This window comes from Giraffa tippelskirchi, chromosome 3, assembly GCF_054371585.1.
Source record: "Giraffa tippelskirchi isolate mGirTip1 chromosome 3, T2T-mGirTip1v1.2.pri, whole genome shotgun sequence".
NCBI lineage: Eukaryota > Metazoa > Chordata > Mammalia > Artiodactyla > Giraffidae > Giraffa > Giraffa tippelskirchi.
In genome coordinates, this window is record NC_137277.1 from 109,491,703 (window position 1) to 109,509,132 (window position 17,430).

General features: G+C 36.1%; 1 protein-coding gene across 2 annotated transcripts in view; it reads right to left on the reverse strand.

The window, feature by feature from the left end:
* Nucleotides 1-17,430, reverse strand: part of ACVR2A (activin A receptor type 2A) — a 93,512-nt gene that overhangs the window by 35,268 nt on the left and 40,814 nt on the right. The window contains exons 1-2 of one of the 2 annotated variants that reach the window (XM_081580547.1): nucleotides 14,344-14,637; nucleotides 2,285-2,492 (exon numbers count right to left, since the gene is read on the reverse strand). Coding sequence is in view for 1 of the 2 variants with exons in the window: in XM_081580546.1 (XP_081436672.1) it covers nucleotides 2,285-2,492 (208 nt within the window). In the remaining variant the exon portion in view is untranslated. Of the gene's footprint in view, nucleotides 1-2,284; nucleotides 2,493-14,343; nucleotides 14,638-17,430 lie in introns of those variants that run through there. The other variant, XM_081580546.1, reaches the window with a different exon arrangement.

Sequence of the window (17,430 nt, forward strand, 5' to 3'; positions counted from 1 at the left end):
GAACTGATGTTTCGAACTGTGGTGCTGGAGAAGACTGTTAAGAGTCCCTTGGACCTCAAGGAGATCAAAACAGCCAATCCTATAGGAAATTAGTCCTGAATATTCACTGGAAGTCTGATGCTGAAGCTGAAGCTCCAGTATTTTGGCCACCTGATGCAAAGAGCCAATTCACTGGAAAAGACGCTGATGCTGGGTAAGATTGAAGGCAGGAGGAGAAGGCGACGACAGAGGATGAGATGGTTGGATGGCATCACTGACTCAACGGACATGAGTTTGAGCAAACTCCAGGACATTGTGAAGGACAGGGATGCCTGACGTGCTGCAGTCCATGGGGCTGCAAGAAGTCAGACATGACTAAGCAACTGAACAACAAGTTTTGAATAGAGATTATCTTCAAACTTCATTTTTCCCCAACTTCTTTCTCTTTAGCTTTTTTTTTTAAGTTGAGATATAATTGGCATATAACAATAGTTTCAGGCATACAAACTAATGATTGAATATTAAAGTATATTGTGAAGTGATCACAATAATCTAGTTAACATCCCATCACCACACATTTACAATTTTTTTTCCTTGTGAACAAAACTTTTAAGATTTCCTCTTGTAGCAACCTTCAAATATACAATATGGTATTATTAACTATAGTCCCCATTACACCACATTCTCCATTATATCCCTAGGACTTATTTGTTTTATAACTGATAATTCATACCCTTTTGATTCCCTTCACCCATTTTGCCCACTTCTCACCCTCGGCCTCCAGCAACCACAAATACTTCTCTCTATATATATATGGGTTTGTGTTTGTTTTTTCTTTTTTAAGATTAATATACAAGTGAGATCATATGGTATTTGTTTTTCTCTGTCTGACATTTCACTTAGGATAATGCCCTAAAGGTCCATCAGTATTATCATGAATGGCAAGGTGCTCTTTTTCACAGATGAAAAAGATTCCATTGTATATACAAAGCATATTTCCTTGATCCATTTATTCACTGACAGACACTTAGGTTGCTTCCACATCTTGGCTATTGTAAATAATGTGGCAATGAACGTGGTGGTGCATTTATCTTCTCAAGTTTGTGTTTTTCTTTCCTTTGGACATATACTCAAAAGCAGAACTGCTATATCATTGCTATTTTTAATTTTCTGAGGAACCTCCATACTGTTTCCCCAGTGGCCCTACTTATCCTTTCATAATAGCAAATACCACTAAATGATCACCTCTGTTAATAAAGAAGCAAATAATCAGAAATACAGCTAAAATGTGTAATTATCCTTGGAAAATTCACAGATGCAGAAATATACCCTAACTACTATGTACCTAAATGACTATTTTAATTTCTCACCCAAAGTGGAACTAATTCAATTTTCATGAGTTTATTCAACACGTTTTACTATTGATCACATATGGGCAATCAACCACAGATTTACAGTAATCAATTAAAGTCCCTGCAAGTAGATCAGGACATAGCTAGATTCTGTGAGTGTTATTAGTTATTTGGCTCCAAAAAATCTGGTTATCTAGGATTTTTCAGCTTCTGCAGTCATCAGCACCCACCCACAGTGAAAATCTTGTGGCCTGGGCAGTTTAAGTGATCGGCTCAACATCTAGGAACACTTACAGAAAGATCACAGGCAGTCAATAACATATCCACTGTATCCCCTGTATTTTATTTCCAGTACAGAATAAAACAATTTAAGCAAAATCTTTTAAATAAAACGTAGCTTTCTATGAGGACTGTGTTAGTTCTGATGTAATTCTGAATGTCAAGTTAAAATGTCCCTTGGGATAAAGAACAAAGGCCTACTCTGCAAGGAAAAAAGGAGGAAATGTAGTGAGATCAATTTCTTACAGATAAATAAAGAGGGAAACTAAAAGGAAATTTAATACTATGATTAAGCTTTATTCTCTTTCAGGATAGATTTTCAACAGATATACTCTCTTTTAAAGCAATTTTAAAAATCCCTTTTCATTAAAATAGCTGTTTAAAAAAAAAAAAACATAATCCTACAACATAGGGAAATAAATGTTTCTTATCTAAAGTTTTCACTACTTGGTAGATAATTCGAAGTAACAGAAGATAAAACATAAATATGCTGTATTTGTTTTATTACTTCAAAATATGTATTTTGTCATCAACATTTATAATGATCTTTATACTCTCTCTCATCTTTAAAAAGAAGCATTTAAGTGAAAATCCATGCATTGATCCTTCCCCTTTCAAAAAAGAGGGAGAAGTGAAAATTATTCAACACTACCATAAACAAAATGCCTTCTTACCTGTCATAGCAGTTGATATCATCCAGCCAACAACCTTGCTTCACTATTTCAATGGAACCAGAAATATTCTTCCATGTAGCAAAACAATGCCGCCGTTTATCTTTGTCACCGTAACAGGATTCAACACCAGTGCGATTGGTTCTATCTCGTTCCCAATTAGCATTATAGAAAATACACTCCTGAGTTTCTGATCTACCGAGTATAGCACCTATAAGATAATAAAACAACAACTTAATATAACTATATTTGTTCTTACACTGTCTCCCAGTATACCAAATTTCAGATCTTCCTAAAATGTCAATAATTTACTGTCTTACTATTATAATATTGGGTTTAGGTTTCCAGGTCCATCTTTGTATTTAGGTATAATAAACATAGTAGAAAGTGACCAAATAAAGCACATTTTCTCTGTAAAAGACCAGCTTTACTTAAGAATGTCCTTGATGAAAAGCAGTAACATTGTTAATTTTCTTAAATGTTGACCCTTGAGTCAAGATTTCTTCTCAATATTCTGTGTGACAAAGTGGTAACTCACCAAAAGCACGTCTGCTGCACACTGCAGTACAATGACTGCCTCCAGAAAAAGCCCCTTGCATGACTGAGTTGTGAACTAAACCAATCATGGTTATTCAGACTTGAGTATCTGGCAAAAATGTTCCCAAAATGAACCAAATTAAACCTGTTACTTCAAGAAAAACAATTGACAGTATGCACTGCCAATGATAAAATATGAGTTTCCAAGCAAAAATAAGAATTTTGGAAAAATTATATCAACCACCACCATTAGCCTGACACCTTCCCAATATTTAAAGAATTTTCTGATGAGGTCATTGGTAATATTAACAAATATGACTTTTAAATACAGAATAATAAGATGTGTCAACATTTAAAAGGTCTATATAATTCAGAGAACCAATATTTTCCAAGTGAATTCTGTGTGACATCAGAAAAACACTCATGGGTTTAAAAAAAAAAAAACCCATTCAGTGTTCAATATAGCCAAGTAGACTCTAACATTACAGAGGACAAAAAGTTCATTAGTGGTTTCAGATTCCACACTGTACTAACTTTTAAGAAACCATCTCTTGCTTTATATGGAAAAGTAAGAGAACTGGAATACTCAAAATAATTCTGAAAAAGATGTACAAAAGAGAACTCATACTACTTGATTTTGGGGCAGTTTTTTTGGTCATGCTGCACGGCTTGCGGGATCTTAGTTGCCCACCCAGGGATTGAACCTGGGCCATGGTAGTGAAAGAGCCTAGTCCCTAACCACTGGACCACCAGGGAGTTCCCCATACTAATTGTTTTTAAGTCTTACACTAAAACTTCAACAATCAAGACAATGCCGTCTTAGTAAAAAGACATGCACCTAGGGGACAGAACCGGAGAATCCAGAAACAGACCCATACACATACGGTCAACTGATATACAGCAAAGGTGCCAATGCAATGTACTTAGATAGAGAAAATAAAGTCTTCCAATAACTGACGCTGGAACAATTAGACGTCTATATGCAGAACAAAGAACCTCAACTCATAACAACTCATAGCTCATGCCATATACAGAAATTAACTCTAAAAATATCACAGACCTAAAATAAAACCTTAACTATTATTATACAACTTATAAAAACAAGAAAAATCTTGTGACCCTAAATTATTAACATGAAAGATTTGTTAAAATCCAAAAAATAGGAGCTACAAAAGAAAAAAACTGGACTTCAAAAGCTGAACTTCATTAAAATTGAAACTTCTCTTTGAAAGTTAAGGGAAAAAATTCAGACTGGGAGAAAATACCTGCAAATTATATACCTAAAAAAGAACAGATATTCAGAAAATATAAAGATCTATCACAACTCAGTAAGAAAACATATTACCTAATTTCTAAAAAATAGGCAAGAGATTCAGACGCTTTATCAAAGAAATATGAATGGGATATACTACATAAAAAGATACTCAATATCACTAACCAGGGAAATGCAAACCAAAACTAGATCTAATATTGATTAGAATGACTAATATAAAAATAAAAAACATACAGTCTCAAGTTTTGGGAAATATGTAGAGCAACTGCAACTTCCATACATTGGTAGTGGGAATGCAAACTGGCTCAGTAACTCAGGAAAAAGTCTTCTTACAGTGAAACATGCATCTACCATACTACACAGCAATCTCATGCCTAGGTATTTAAGAAACGAAAATATATATCCATACAAAAATCTGTAATTTTTAGAGTGGCTTTATTCAGAATCACCAGAAACCACCCAATATCTAGCACTGAGAGATGTAAAACTAAACATCTATACAATAAAAATAAATGAACTGGTGATAGCTGCAACTAAATGGATAAACTGTAAACACATTATGCTAAAAACAAAAATGGACTGAAAAGGCTACATACTGTATGATTCCATTTACACAATATTTTGGAAAAGGCAGAAGTACAGGTATGAAAATCAGATCAGAAGTTAAGAGTGAGGGGAGAGGGCTAATTACTAAAGGGTATCAGGAAACTTTTATTGGTGATGGAAATATTCCACATTTTTATTGTGGTGATGGTTATATAATTCATGAGTTAATCAGACCTCACAGACTTGTGTATCTAAACAAAATATATTTTATTCTCTGCAACGTATACTTCAGTCAACTTGACTTAAAAAAACAAAACCATCAAAGAAATTACCACTTGTTGAGTTATGGTGTACCATCAAAGAAAAATATCCACAATGATCTTAAAAAGCTATTATACTCCCCATTTTTCTAAATATATGTCGTGTATGGCCAGATTTCCTCCATGTCAAAACATCACAAGTTTTTGCATCACAACAAACTGAGTGGAAAAACAGATACAAGAATTCAGTTGTCATCTACTAAAACAATTATATAGAAATTTGTAAAAAATTTCTCATTTTTTAGAAAATATTTTCCATAAAAATCTATTCTTTTGTTAACATATAATGGATTTATTATTGACACTTTTAAATAAATATTTTTTAATTTTCTGCCCTAATTTCTAATATGATGATATTTATAGATACAAACCACATAAAAATCTCCTTGGGCTAAGTCTAAAGAAGTTCTCAGACCACAAAGTTTCTAAATTATTCCTTTTCAGAAACCTGTTGAAAAAAACAGCAAATTAAGTTTCCTCCTTTACTAAATAACCCAAAAGCAAACATGCACTACCTATATTATCTCACAACAGAGACTGGCAAACTTTTTCTGGAAAGGGTCAGGCAGTAAATATATTAGGCTTCGTTGGCCTTATGGTTTCTTTTACAACTACTCAATTCTGCCAATGCAGCACAAAAGCATCCAATGGACAGTAAATGAATGAGCATTGCTACATTTCAATAAAACTTTACTAATGGACACTGAAGACTGAATTTCATGTAATTTTTATGTCACAAAATATTCTTTTAAAAAAAAAATTTTCCCCCACCATTTAAAAATGTAAATATCATTCTGAGTTCACAGGCTGGATTTGGCCTACAGGCTCTGTGGTCAGCTGTCTCTTGAAACAACATTCTAATTTCCAGCTAACTGGACTTTGCTTTTGCTTGTTTTGTTTTGCTGGGGGCAGGGGGTCTTCTATGAACTATCACTTGTATAACTCACGTTAAAAACAACTATTAATTATTTTTAATTTCCAAAAGAAGACTCCACTGAGGCACACAACAACATTTAAAGTAAACAAAACTGAAAGTACATTGCCAAAAAAGTACATTGCCTAGAACAAAAATGGCAAATACAATAGGTTTCGTCTTCGGTGTCAATTCCAATCAGTTAAGAGTGGCCGCCAGAAGCAATGTACTGAGAAAGACATTGCGGTAAAGCACCTTGGAGTTGGTATAGAAGGAGGGGAGAAAACACCAGTTTCATTTCTTTGCCACCTCTGGTCTAGAAAAAAGATAGCGATTACTTTTTATTTCTTTTAATACTTCTCAATATTTAATGATAAGTTAAGATTTCAGAATGACTTTCTAGATCTAGACTATCATTTGATATTATTCACACATAGAAAATTGCTTATGGGGAAAACTGAAAATTTTGCCAACCCCCTTCCATATCCTCAAGTTGATTCAGTAATCAGTCTTTATCCCATCATATCTCTAACTGACCACTAAAGACAATAACATAATTATAAAAATAAAGCACGTTACATGTACTGTTATGTTCTTATGCTCACCTAGTGACTTTAAAGGTGTACTTCTAAAAAGCATGGTAAAAGTTACCTATATTTTCTAGTTTTTAATAGCATTTCACAATTTAAGATTTTCTTAAACTGTAAATTTCTACCATAGGTTTATTCTAAAAAAGTAATTACAGATAGTTAGTACGATTTTCAAAAGAAATAAATGGACATAAAAGGTCTATGTGCAGGGTTTATTATAATGGTTCCTAACCCATAATGTGCATCAGAATCCCCCATGTGTTTTTCTCATATTGATCTTTGAGTACCATTTTGTATGCCCCAGGAATGAGCAGCTGAAAAGTACATGAGGTCAGCAGGGGGGTATATAGAGATACAGATACTATGTGTATGTTTTCTTTGCTTCTTTTGGCAAAGGCTCACTGGTGATCTAATGTTCCTTCCCAGTTCAGATTTGGCTTAGAAGACTGTGAACTGAAGGAATTTAGTTTACACACTGTGACCTTGAACAAGTTACCAAATCTTGCACTGCTTTGTTTCCACAATTGATTCAATCTCCCTAACAATTCCAAAATTACTATGGATAATCCTGTAGTTTCACAACTCATACTCAGGCAAGTTATAGCAAATCAGTAAGTCTATCACAGAATCAAGTATTAGAATTATTTTTGATAACTATTTCAGATAATAATTCTATTTCCAACCTACTTCTTATACATAATAATTGATACTGACAATTTCACTTTTTCCTACCATTTAAAAAAATAAAAAAGGCAATACACAGGACCTAAAATTTGTTAAAACAGCCCTGTAAAAGTCATACTCATATCTAAGATACTCCTCCAATGAGGAAAAAGTAAATTTTATCTAATGTGAATGCATCTGAGAACAATTGGGTTTCTGTTTTTTAAAAGCATGAAGTAGTAAAATAATACACCAGCATTCAGTTCAGTTCAGTCGCTCAGTCGTGTCCGACTCTTTGCGACCCCATGAATTGCAGCACGCCAGGCCTCTCTGTCCATCACCAACTCCCGGAGTCTACCCAAACCCATGTTCATCGAGTCGGTGATGCCATCCAACCATCTCATCCTCTGTTGTCCCCTTCTCCTCCCGCCCCCAATCCTACCCAGCATTAGGGTCTTTTCCAATGAGTCAACCCTTCGCATGAGGTGGCCAAAGTATTGGAGTTTCAGCTTCAACATCAGACCTTCCAATGAACACCCAGGATTGATCTCTTTTAGGATGGATTGATTGGATCTCCTTGCAGTCCAAGGGACTCTCAAGAGTCTTCTCCAACACCACAGCTCAAAAGCATCAATTCTGCGGCGCTCAGCTTTCTTCACCGTCCAACTCTCACATCCATACGTGACCACTGGAAAAACCACAGCCTTGACTAACGGACTTTTGTTGGCAAAGTAATGTCTCTGCTTTTAAATATGCTATCTAGGTTGGCCATAACCTTCTTTCCAAGGAGTAAGCGTCTTTTAATTTCATGGCTGCAGTCACCATCAGCAGTGATTCTGGAGCCCAAAAAAATAAAGTCTGACACTGTTTCCACTGTTTCCCCATCTATTTCCCATGGAGTGATGGGACCAGATGCCATGATCTTAGTTTTCTGAACGCTGAGCTTTAAGCCAACTTTTTCACTCTCCTCCTTCACCTTCATCAAGAGGCTCTTTAGTTCTTCTTCACTCTCTGCCATAAGGGCGGTGTCATCCGCATATCTGAGGTTATTGATATTTCTCCCGGCAATCTTGATTCCAGCTTGTGTTTCTTCCAGCTCAGCGTTTCTCATGATGTACTCTGCATATAAGTTAAATAAGCAGGGTGACAATATACAGCCTTGACATACTCCTTTTCCTATTTGGAACCAGTCTGTTGTTCCATGTCCAGTTCTGACTGTTGCTTCCTGACCTGCATACAGGTTTCTCAAGAGACAGGTCAGATGGTCTGGTATTCCCATCTCTTTCAGAATTTTCCACAGTTTATTGTGATCCACACAGTCAAAGGCTTTGAAATAGTCAATAAAGCAGAAATAGATGTTTTTCTGGAACTCTCTTGTTTTCGATGATCCAGCGGATATTGGCAATTGGATCTCTGGTTCCTCTGCCTTTTCTAAAACCAGCTTGAACATCTGGAAGTTCACGGTTCACATATTGCTGAAGCCTGGCTTGGAGAATTTTGAGCATTACTTTACTAGCATGTGAGATGAGTGCAATTGTGCGGTAGTTTGAGCATTCTTTGGCATTGCCTTTCTTTGGGATTGGAACGAAAACTGACCTTTTCCAGTCCTGTGGCCACTGCTGAGTTTTCCAAATTTGCTGGCATATCGAGTTCAGCCCTTTCACAGCATCACCTTTGAGGATTTGAAATAGCTCAACTGGAATTCCATCACCTCCACTAGCTTTGTTCGTAGTGATGCTTTCTAAGGCCCATTTGACTTCACATTCCAGGATGTCTGGCTCTAGGTGAGTGATCACGCCATCGTGATTATCTGGGTCGTGAAGATCTTTTTTGTACAGTTCTTCTGTGTATTCTTGCCATCTCTTCTTAATATCTTCTGCTTCTGTTAGGTCCATACCATTTCTGTCCTTTATCGAGCCTATCTTTGCATGAAATGTTCCTTTGGTATCTCTAATTTTCTTGAAGAGATCTCTAGTCTTTCCCAATCTGTTGTTTTCCTCTATTTCTTTGCACTGATCGCTGAGGAAGGCTTTCTTATCTCTCCTTGCTATTCTTTGGAACTCTGCATTGAGAAGCATTAACTTTACACAATCTCTTTCAGAACCAGATGAAGAGGGACTACTTCACAACTAATTTTATGAAGCACGTATTACCTTAATACAAAAATCAGTCAAAGAACAAAAAAAGGTGAACAGGGTATACAGACCAATATCTCACTAGGACAGTATCACCAACTCAGTGGACATGAGTTTGCACAAACTCCAGGAGATAGTGAAGGACAGGGAAGCCTGGCCTGCTGCAGTCCATGGGGTCACAAAGAGTTGGACGTGACTTAGCAACTGAACAACAACAACAAATTAGATGAAAAAGTTCTCAACAACATTTTAGCAAACAGAAATCCAAAAAATATATTTTAAGTAATGTACCACAACCAAGTAGGATCTATTCCAGGCATGAAGGCTAATTTGATATTCAAAAGTCAATAAATGCACTCTGCCAACAAGCAGACAAAAAGAGAAGAATCATATGGTCTATCAGTCTAACAAGAATAGAGAGAAACTTCCGCAAACTGAGAAAGAGGACCTACCAAAAAACTTAGAGCTAAGATCATACTGTATGGTGAAAGACTAAATGCTTTCCAACATCAAAAAGAAGGCACTGATGTCTACTCCTACCACTTTTATTTAACATAGTATTGAAAGTTTTAGTTATTGCAATAAGGCAAGAAATAAAAAATTAAAGACATACCAACTGGAAAAGGAAATATAAAACTGTTTCTATCTGCAGATAAAATGCTTATCTATTCAGAAAATACTAAGGAATCTTCAAACAACAAAAAATGCTAGAATTAAGTGAGTTCAGTAAGGTCACAAAAAACAAATTAACACACAAAAATCAATTATGTTTCTTTACACTGACAATGAACAAGCAGAACCAAAATTAAAAATTAAAAGTATCAGTTACTATTGCTTCTAAGAAAATAAAATACTTACATATAATTTAATAAAGAACATATAGGATTTATATGATGAAAATTATAAAATACTGATGAAAGAAATCAAAGAAGACCTAATCTCTTGGAGAAACACACTGTGTTCACAGATTGGACGAGTCCACATAACCAAGATTTCAATTCTTCTTAAACTGATATATTCATATTTATATATACACACACATATATACACACATCTATATATATAATATACAGTTCATATTAAAATCTCACCAAATTTCTCTGTAGACAATAAAAGAGCTTTTTCTAAAATCTGCTGAAAAACAATAATAAAGAGAAAAATCATTCTTCCTGATGTTAAGGCTTACCACATAGCTGCAGTAAATATGACAGTGTGGTACTGGTGGAGAGATAAACACAAAGATCAATGGAACAGAAGGAGAATCCAGAAACAGACCCAAACAAATTTGCCCGTTTAATTTTAACAAATGAACAAAAGAACTTCAGTGGAGGAGAGATAGCCTTTTCAGCAAATGGTGCTGGAGCAATGGTTATGGTTCAAGCAAATATTTCTTTAATGCCCTACCCTTTGCAATCTATCATCATCTTAATCATTTCTGAAAGCCTAGCTCTTGCAAAAAGTTTTCCAGGCTAAATCTTGCACATGCGACAATTTTCAAGTTTTATCATCAGAACTCCTGCTTCCCTCCCACAAAATGCACACTACTTGCCATTCAACATAAAATATTTTATTTCATATTTATTCACTGTTTTAGATAGTTGTTTATATATGCCTTTTCATACATTAAAATGTCATTCGGTCTAAGACTATCTTACTTGCCCTCCAAACATTTATCATTGTTCAGTCACTAAGTTGTGCGCAACTCTTTGCAACCCCATGGTGGCACCACATGAGGCTCCTGGGTTCTCCACTCTCTCCTAGAATTTGCTCAAATGCATGTCCATCAAGTTGGTGATGTTATCTAACAATCTCATCCTCTGCTGCCCACACCCTGCCACCCCGTCTCCTTTTGCCTTCAATCTTTCCCAGCATCAGGGTTTTTTCCAATGAGGTGGCTCCTTGTCTGCATCAGAGGCCAAAGAATTAGAGCTTCAGCATTAATCCTTCCAATGGATATTCAGGTTTGATTTCCTTTAGGATTGACTCATTTGATCTCCATGCAGCACAAGGGATTCTCAAGAGCCTCTCCAGCACCACAATTCAAAAGGATCAATTCTTCAGTTCTCAGCTTTCTTTATGGTCCAACTCTCACAAATCTATACATGACTACTGGAAAAACTGTAACTTTGACTAGACTGACCACTGTCTACAAAGCAAGGTCTCGGCTTTTTTAACACACTGTCTAGGTTTATCATAGCTTTCCTTCCAAGGAGCCCGCATCTTTTAATTTCATGGCTACAGTCCCTGTCCACAGTGATTTGGCAACCCAAGAAAATAAAATCTGTCACTGCTTCCACTTTTCCCCTTTCTATTTGCCATGAAGTGATGCGACCTGATGCCATGGTCTTAGTTTTTTAATGTTGAGTTTCAAGCCAGCTTTTTCACTCTCCTTTTTAACTCTCATGAAGAGGCTTTTTAGTTCCTCTTCACTTTTTGCCATTAGAGTGGAATCATCTTTATATCTGAGGTTGTTGATATTTCTCCTGGCAGTCTTGATTCCAGCTTGTGCTTCATCCAGCCCAGCATGTTGCATGAGATACTCTGCACAGAAGTTAAATAAAAGCAAGTTGACAATATACGGCCTTGGTGTACTCCATTCCTGATTTTGAACCAGTCCATTGTTCCACGTCTGGTTCTACATGGTGCTTCTTGACCCACATACAGGTTTCTCAGGAGACAAGTAAGGTAACTGGTACTCCCATCTCATTAAGAATTTTCCACAGTTTGTTGTAATCCAATCAAAGGCTTCAGCACAGTCAATGAAGCAGAAGCAGAAGTTTTTCTGGAATCCCTTTGCTTTCTCCATGATTCAACAAATGCTGGCAATTTGATCTCCAGTTCCTCTGCCTTCTTCAAAACCCAGTTTGTATATTTGGAAGTTCTTGGTGCACATACTGCTGAAGCCAAGCTTGAAGGATTTGGAGCATTACCGTGTTAGCATGTGAAATGAGCATAACTGTAAGGTAGCCTGAACATTCTTTGGCACTGCCCTTCTTTGGGACTGGAATAAAAACTGACCTTTTCTGGTCCTGTGGGCACTGCTGGGTTCTCCAAATGTGCTGACATATTGAGTGCAGCACTTTCACAGCATCATCTTTGAGGATTTTTAAATAGCTGGGCTGGAATTTTGTCACTTCCACTAGCTTTGTTCATAGCAATGTTTCCTAAGGCCCACTTGACTTCACACTCCAGGATGTCCGGCTATAGGTGAGTGATCACACCATCATGGTTATCTGGGTCATTAAGACCTTTCTTGTATAGTTCTGTGAATTCTTGCCACCTCTTCTTAATCTCTTCTGCTTGTTAGATCCTTACCATTTCTGTCTGTTATCGTGCCCAAACTTGCATGAAATGTTCCCTTGATATCTCTAATTTTCTGAAGATATCTCTGGTCTTTCTCATTCTATTGTTGTCCTCTACTTCTTTGCATTGTTCATTTAAGAAGGCCTTCTTAGCTTTCCTTGCTATTCTCTGAAACTCTAAATTCAGTTGGGTATATCTTTCCCTTTCTCCCTCACCTTTCACTTTTCTTCTTTCCTCAGCTTTCCTCCAAAGAGAAACAGTACTTAATAATAGATTAAAATGTAAAAATGTGATATAACATCTGAATTTTAAAAACCCACCAACTACTATTGCACCCCCATCTCCTCTGAAACAAGTAGATGGAATTAAAGAATCTTTTACAACTACAATTTGTTTTCTTATCTGATTAAGATGGCAATGCTTCTTTTTCTATTTTTTGGTCACACCTTGTGGTACGCAGTGTACCTGATCAGGGATCAAACTCATGCTCCCTGTCATGGAAGTATGTTGTCTTAACCACTGGACTTCCTGGGAAGTCCCGAGATGATATTTTTCACAGCCTTGCAACCAGCCTTATCCTATCATAATTTTCCTATATATGCACCCAACAATAAATGTAAAGAAAAGAACTGCTTTGACAACTTACAATTCTGAGGCTCACTTCTGGAAAAGTAGTTTAATACTGTCTGAAACTATCAACAAGTCATTGAGAACAGAATATCAACAGGCATGCTATTGAATGTCTTCCTTAAACTTGTGCCTCCCAAAGGCAACTTAGCTTGCCAGGAAGGATTAACGAAGTTTCAAAATTAATAAATACAACATAAAAGCAATTCTTGTTTCTGCTTCACATGCCACTGCTTCCTATCACTATAGGGATAGAACACATGTCCAAAGAGAATCATCTATGGAATTATGCTTTTAACCCAAAATATAATATAGTACAAATCAAGAAATAAAGTTGTTAAAAAAAACATTATGCAGAAGAATGATTTTAAGCAAATAACTGGGAAATTCTGGTATAGCATCATCCCCATGGTACCAAGAAAATCTTAATAAATGTATAGAGCATTTTATTAGTTCAACATGTATTTTTTAACAGCTTCTCTCTATGTTAAATAGTGTTCTAACAACCCATAAACTTTCAAGTTACCTACCATAAATGAATACAACCCTCAATATGATGGATGCCTTAATTTTTACCAATGAGAGGATATTTTTAAAATCTTTGGACCAATTTGAAATATACAAACCTTTGCATATTTGTATGAAAAGCCCAATATATATTTATTTTAACCCATTAATATACTTTTATCAATGTTTTAAAATCATGAAGCACAAAAATTTTAAAAACAACTTTGTTCAAATTTCACATATATCTTTCAACAAGTGTCATCTCATTATCTTCTGCCTGAGTCATTTAAAAGTATCACAACTTGAATTATCTTCATTTCCATTTAAGTTGAGAAGCAATACTTTTTGAAGTCATATAGAATATTGTCACTGGAAATACTTTTCCATCCCATAAACTTCCATTCACGTAATACTAACATAGTGTTTTTTCCCCATTGTTTTATAGTATATATTATGATGTTCATAAATTACTTACAACATTGCTCTTTAACGTGAGATTTTTAAAGACTTTTTAAAAAACCTTTGTGAAAACTTTAAGACTAATTATGACAGTAAATCAACCCCCCTCAAGAATAATTTATTTGTCTAAATTCTTTATTCCCCTTTTACCTCAGGAAATTTCCATAAACATTCAAAACTAGTACTTACCGACATCATCTCAAGCCTGTCTTCTACAAAACATTATACTTCTATTCAGAATATAAATACTGACAGCCTCAAAACATTAAAAAAAAAACCATGCCAAGTCTCAAACATAAAATGACTCTTCTTTCTGACAATAATCTTTGTAGAAAACTTTGCTTTTATATTGAACATATTCAGATAAAATGATCATATCCTTCTACTATAAATTAAAAAAATCAAGATAAGGGCTGTCAATAAATGCCATAGGAATTTGCAGCTGATAACCTGGACCTTCACTAGACTAAGAGCTTCCAGAACAAGCTCTGTTATCATTGTTGCATCACCAATACTTAGCACAGTGAGTGAAAGTTGCTCAGTCATGTCTGACTGTTTGTGACCCCATGGACTATCAAGTCCATGGAATTCTCCAGGCCAGAATACTGAAGTGAGTAGCCTTTCCCTTCTCCAGGGCAGCACAGTACAGGAACTCAATAAACATGCACTAAATCAATCATTTCAAAAGGAAATGAAAAAAGAATGTTTTATGGAGGAAATAGGACTAAAGCAGGACTATTAAGGCAAGCGACAGAACTGAAATAAACAGAGATAGAGAAGATCATGACCAAATAAGCAGGGCTGTGATTAATCAGTGTTTGACAAGATTTCTTTCACTAAACATGAACGTTACATATTCTTTAGTATTGGATATAGTCAAGTCAGGTTTGCAAGACATTAAAAGTTAAGAATGGAAGTGATATTTTTAAGATTAGCCTGAAAATCGGTAAACTGTTAGAATGGAAATAGTTTGGAAACCCAATAAAACCCAAAAGTCTGTAATATCCATGCTTACCCGATGACCACAGGTACCAAAACGACTGACAAATTAGAATATGGAGATCAAGTTTTTTGCTTTCCATAGTCTCTTATTTGATCTAAGTATAAATAAAATATAAGTGATCTGAGTTAAGTATTTGGCAGTATAAATGTTTATCTTACGCTGACAAAATAAAACCTTATTTAATCTATATTTACCCTATGATTCTCTTTGTTGCTAACTCTCCTTCTTGTATTTAGTCTTACTGTCGTGAAAAATATGCATTATCCGGGATAAGCAAGATACCTTCAAAGACAATGCACAACAGAAAAGCAATTTTGCCTATAGCCACTAAATGGGTGGGCTATCTATAAATGCCCAGATCTCAAGATTAAAACAGTTCTATGCAGTTCTCTGGCGCTCATTCAAAATGTGAATTACATCAAAACAGGTACAAGTAGATATAAGTGTCACACAGACTGCACAAAACAGATTTCTGATATTTGATGTTCATTTTGGGGGGAATGAGGGGATCACGATGCTATAGCTAGAGGGCAACACTCCCATCAGAATAAAAGGACTATTTTGAAAATTGCACAGTATTTCCCTGGTGGTGGTTAAAAATCTGCCTGCCAATGCAGGGGACTGTGGGATTGGTTGGATTCCTGGTCTGGGCAGATCCCATATGCTACAGAGCAAATAAGCCCGTGCGCCACAACTACTGAGCCTGTGCTCCAGAGACCAGGAGCCATAGCTACTGAGCCCACATGCTGCAACTACTGAAGCCTGGGCGCCCTAGAGCCCGGCCTCTGCAACAAGAGAAATCACTGCAATGAAAAGCCTGCGCACCACAACAAACAGTAGCCCCAGCTGACCACAACTAGAGAAAGCCTGGGCAGAGCAACAAAGACCCAGTGCAGCCAAAAATAAATAAATAAAAATTTAAAATAAAAGTCAACTTAAAAAAATAAATAAAAATAAAGTTGCACAGAAGCCAAAATTGGGCATAAATTTAGAATAGAGATAAAAGCTAAATCCTCAGAATCAAAACAGATATCCTTAGATTAAGGAAAAACAAACACATACATTTACAATGGGCTTCCCTGGTGGCTTACATGGTAAAGAATCTGCCTGTAATGCAGGAGACCTGGCTTCAATCCGAGAGTTGGGAAGATGCTTTGGAGGAGGGCATGGCAACTCACTCCAGTATTCTTGACTGGAGAATCCTCATGGGCAGAGGAGCCTTGCGAGCTGCAGTCCACAGGGTCACAAAGAGTCGGACACGACTGAGTGACTAAGCACAGCACATACACACACACATAATACAAAGTAGTTTCTATTAAAAACAACCTACAAACCTCAATTATTCTGAAAAGACACCAGGTATATTAAGGGGTTTTGGTGCTTTATTTACTTGGGAAGATGCAGGCTTTCTTTTCAGTAAATCATCAAACGCTGATATAAAAATGGATCACTTCAGCGGCTAAGAAAATAAGGTGAAATATTGCCCTTGAGGAATCAATAGTATTAAGAGAAACTTAACCAAAAGAAAAAAAAAAAAATCACAAAAGTTTTCATCAAAGTAACATCTGGCAACTTAAAACCAGTTAACTGAAGAAAATTAGCAATAGTTGTTAGAAGTTTAAATAGCAATCAGTTCAGTTCAGTTGCTCAGTCGTGTCCGACTCTTTGCGACCCCATGAATCGCACCAGGCCAGGCCTCCCTGTCCATCACCAAAAGCCTTTAACTGCGTGGATCACAGTAAACTGGGGAAAATTCTTAAAGAGATGGGAATACCAGACCATCTGGCCTGTCTCTTGAGAAACCTGTATGCAGGTCAGGAAGCAACAGTTAGAACTGGACATGGAACAACAGACTGGTTCCAAATAGGAAAAGGAGTACATCAAAGCTGTATATTGTCACCCTGCTTATTTAACTTATACGCGGAGTACATCATGAGAAACGCTGGGCTGGAAGAAACACAAGCTGGAATCAAACTGCCGGGAGAAATATCAGTAACCTCAGATATGCAGATGACACCACCCTTATGGCAGAAAGCAAAGAAGAACTAAATAGCAATACACTTCTATTAATGGGAAAGAATGCAAACTAAAAACACACTATGATATTAAATAACAGATATATCACTTAAGTAGTCTTAACTCAAAAACCACCAACAGCCTTCATATTTACAGATAAGATTCTAAATACTAAAAAAGAAAAATGTAAAATTCATATTTATTACTTCTCTGTTATGTAACTTCGTTCCCACTAAAACTCATTTTAATAATTTGTT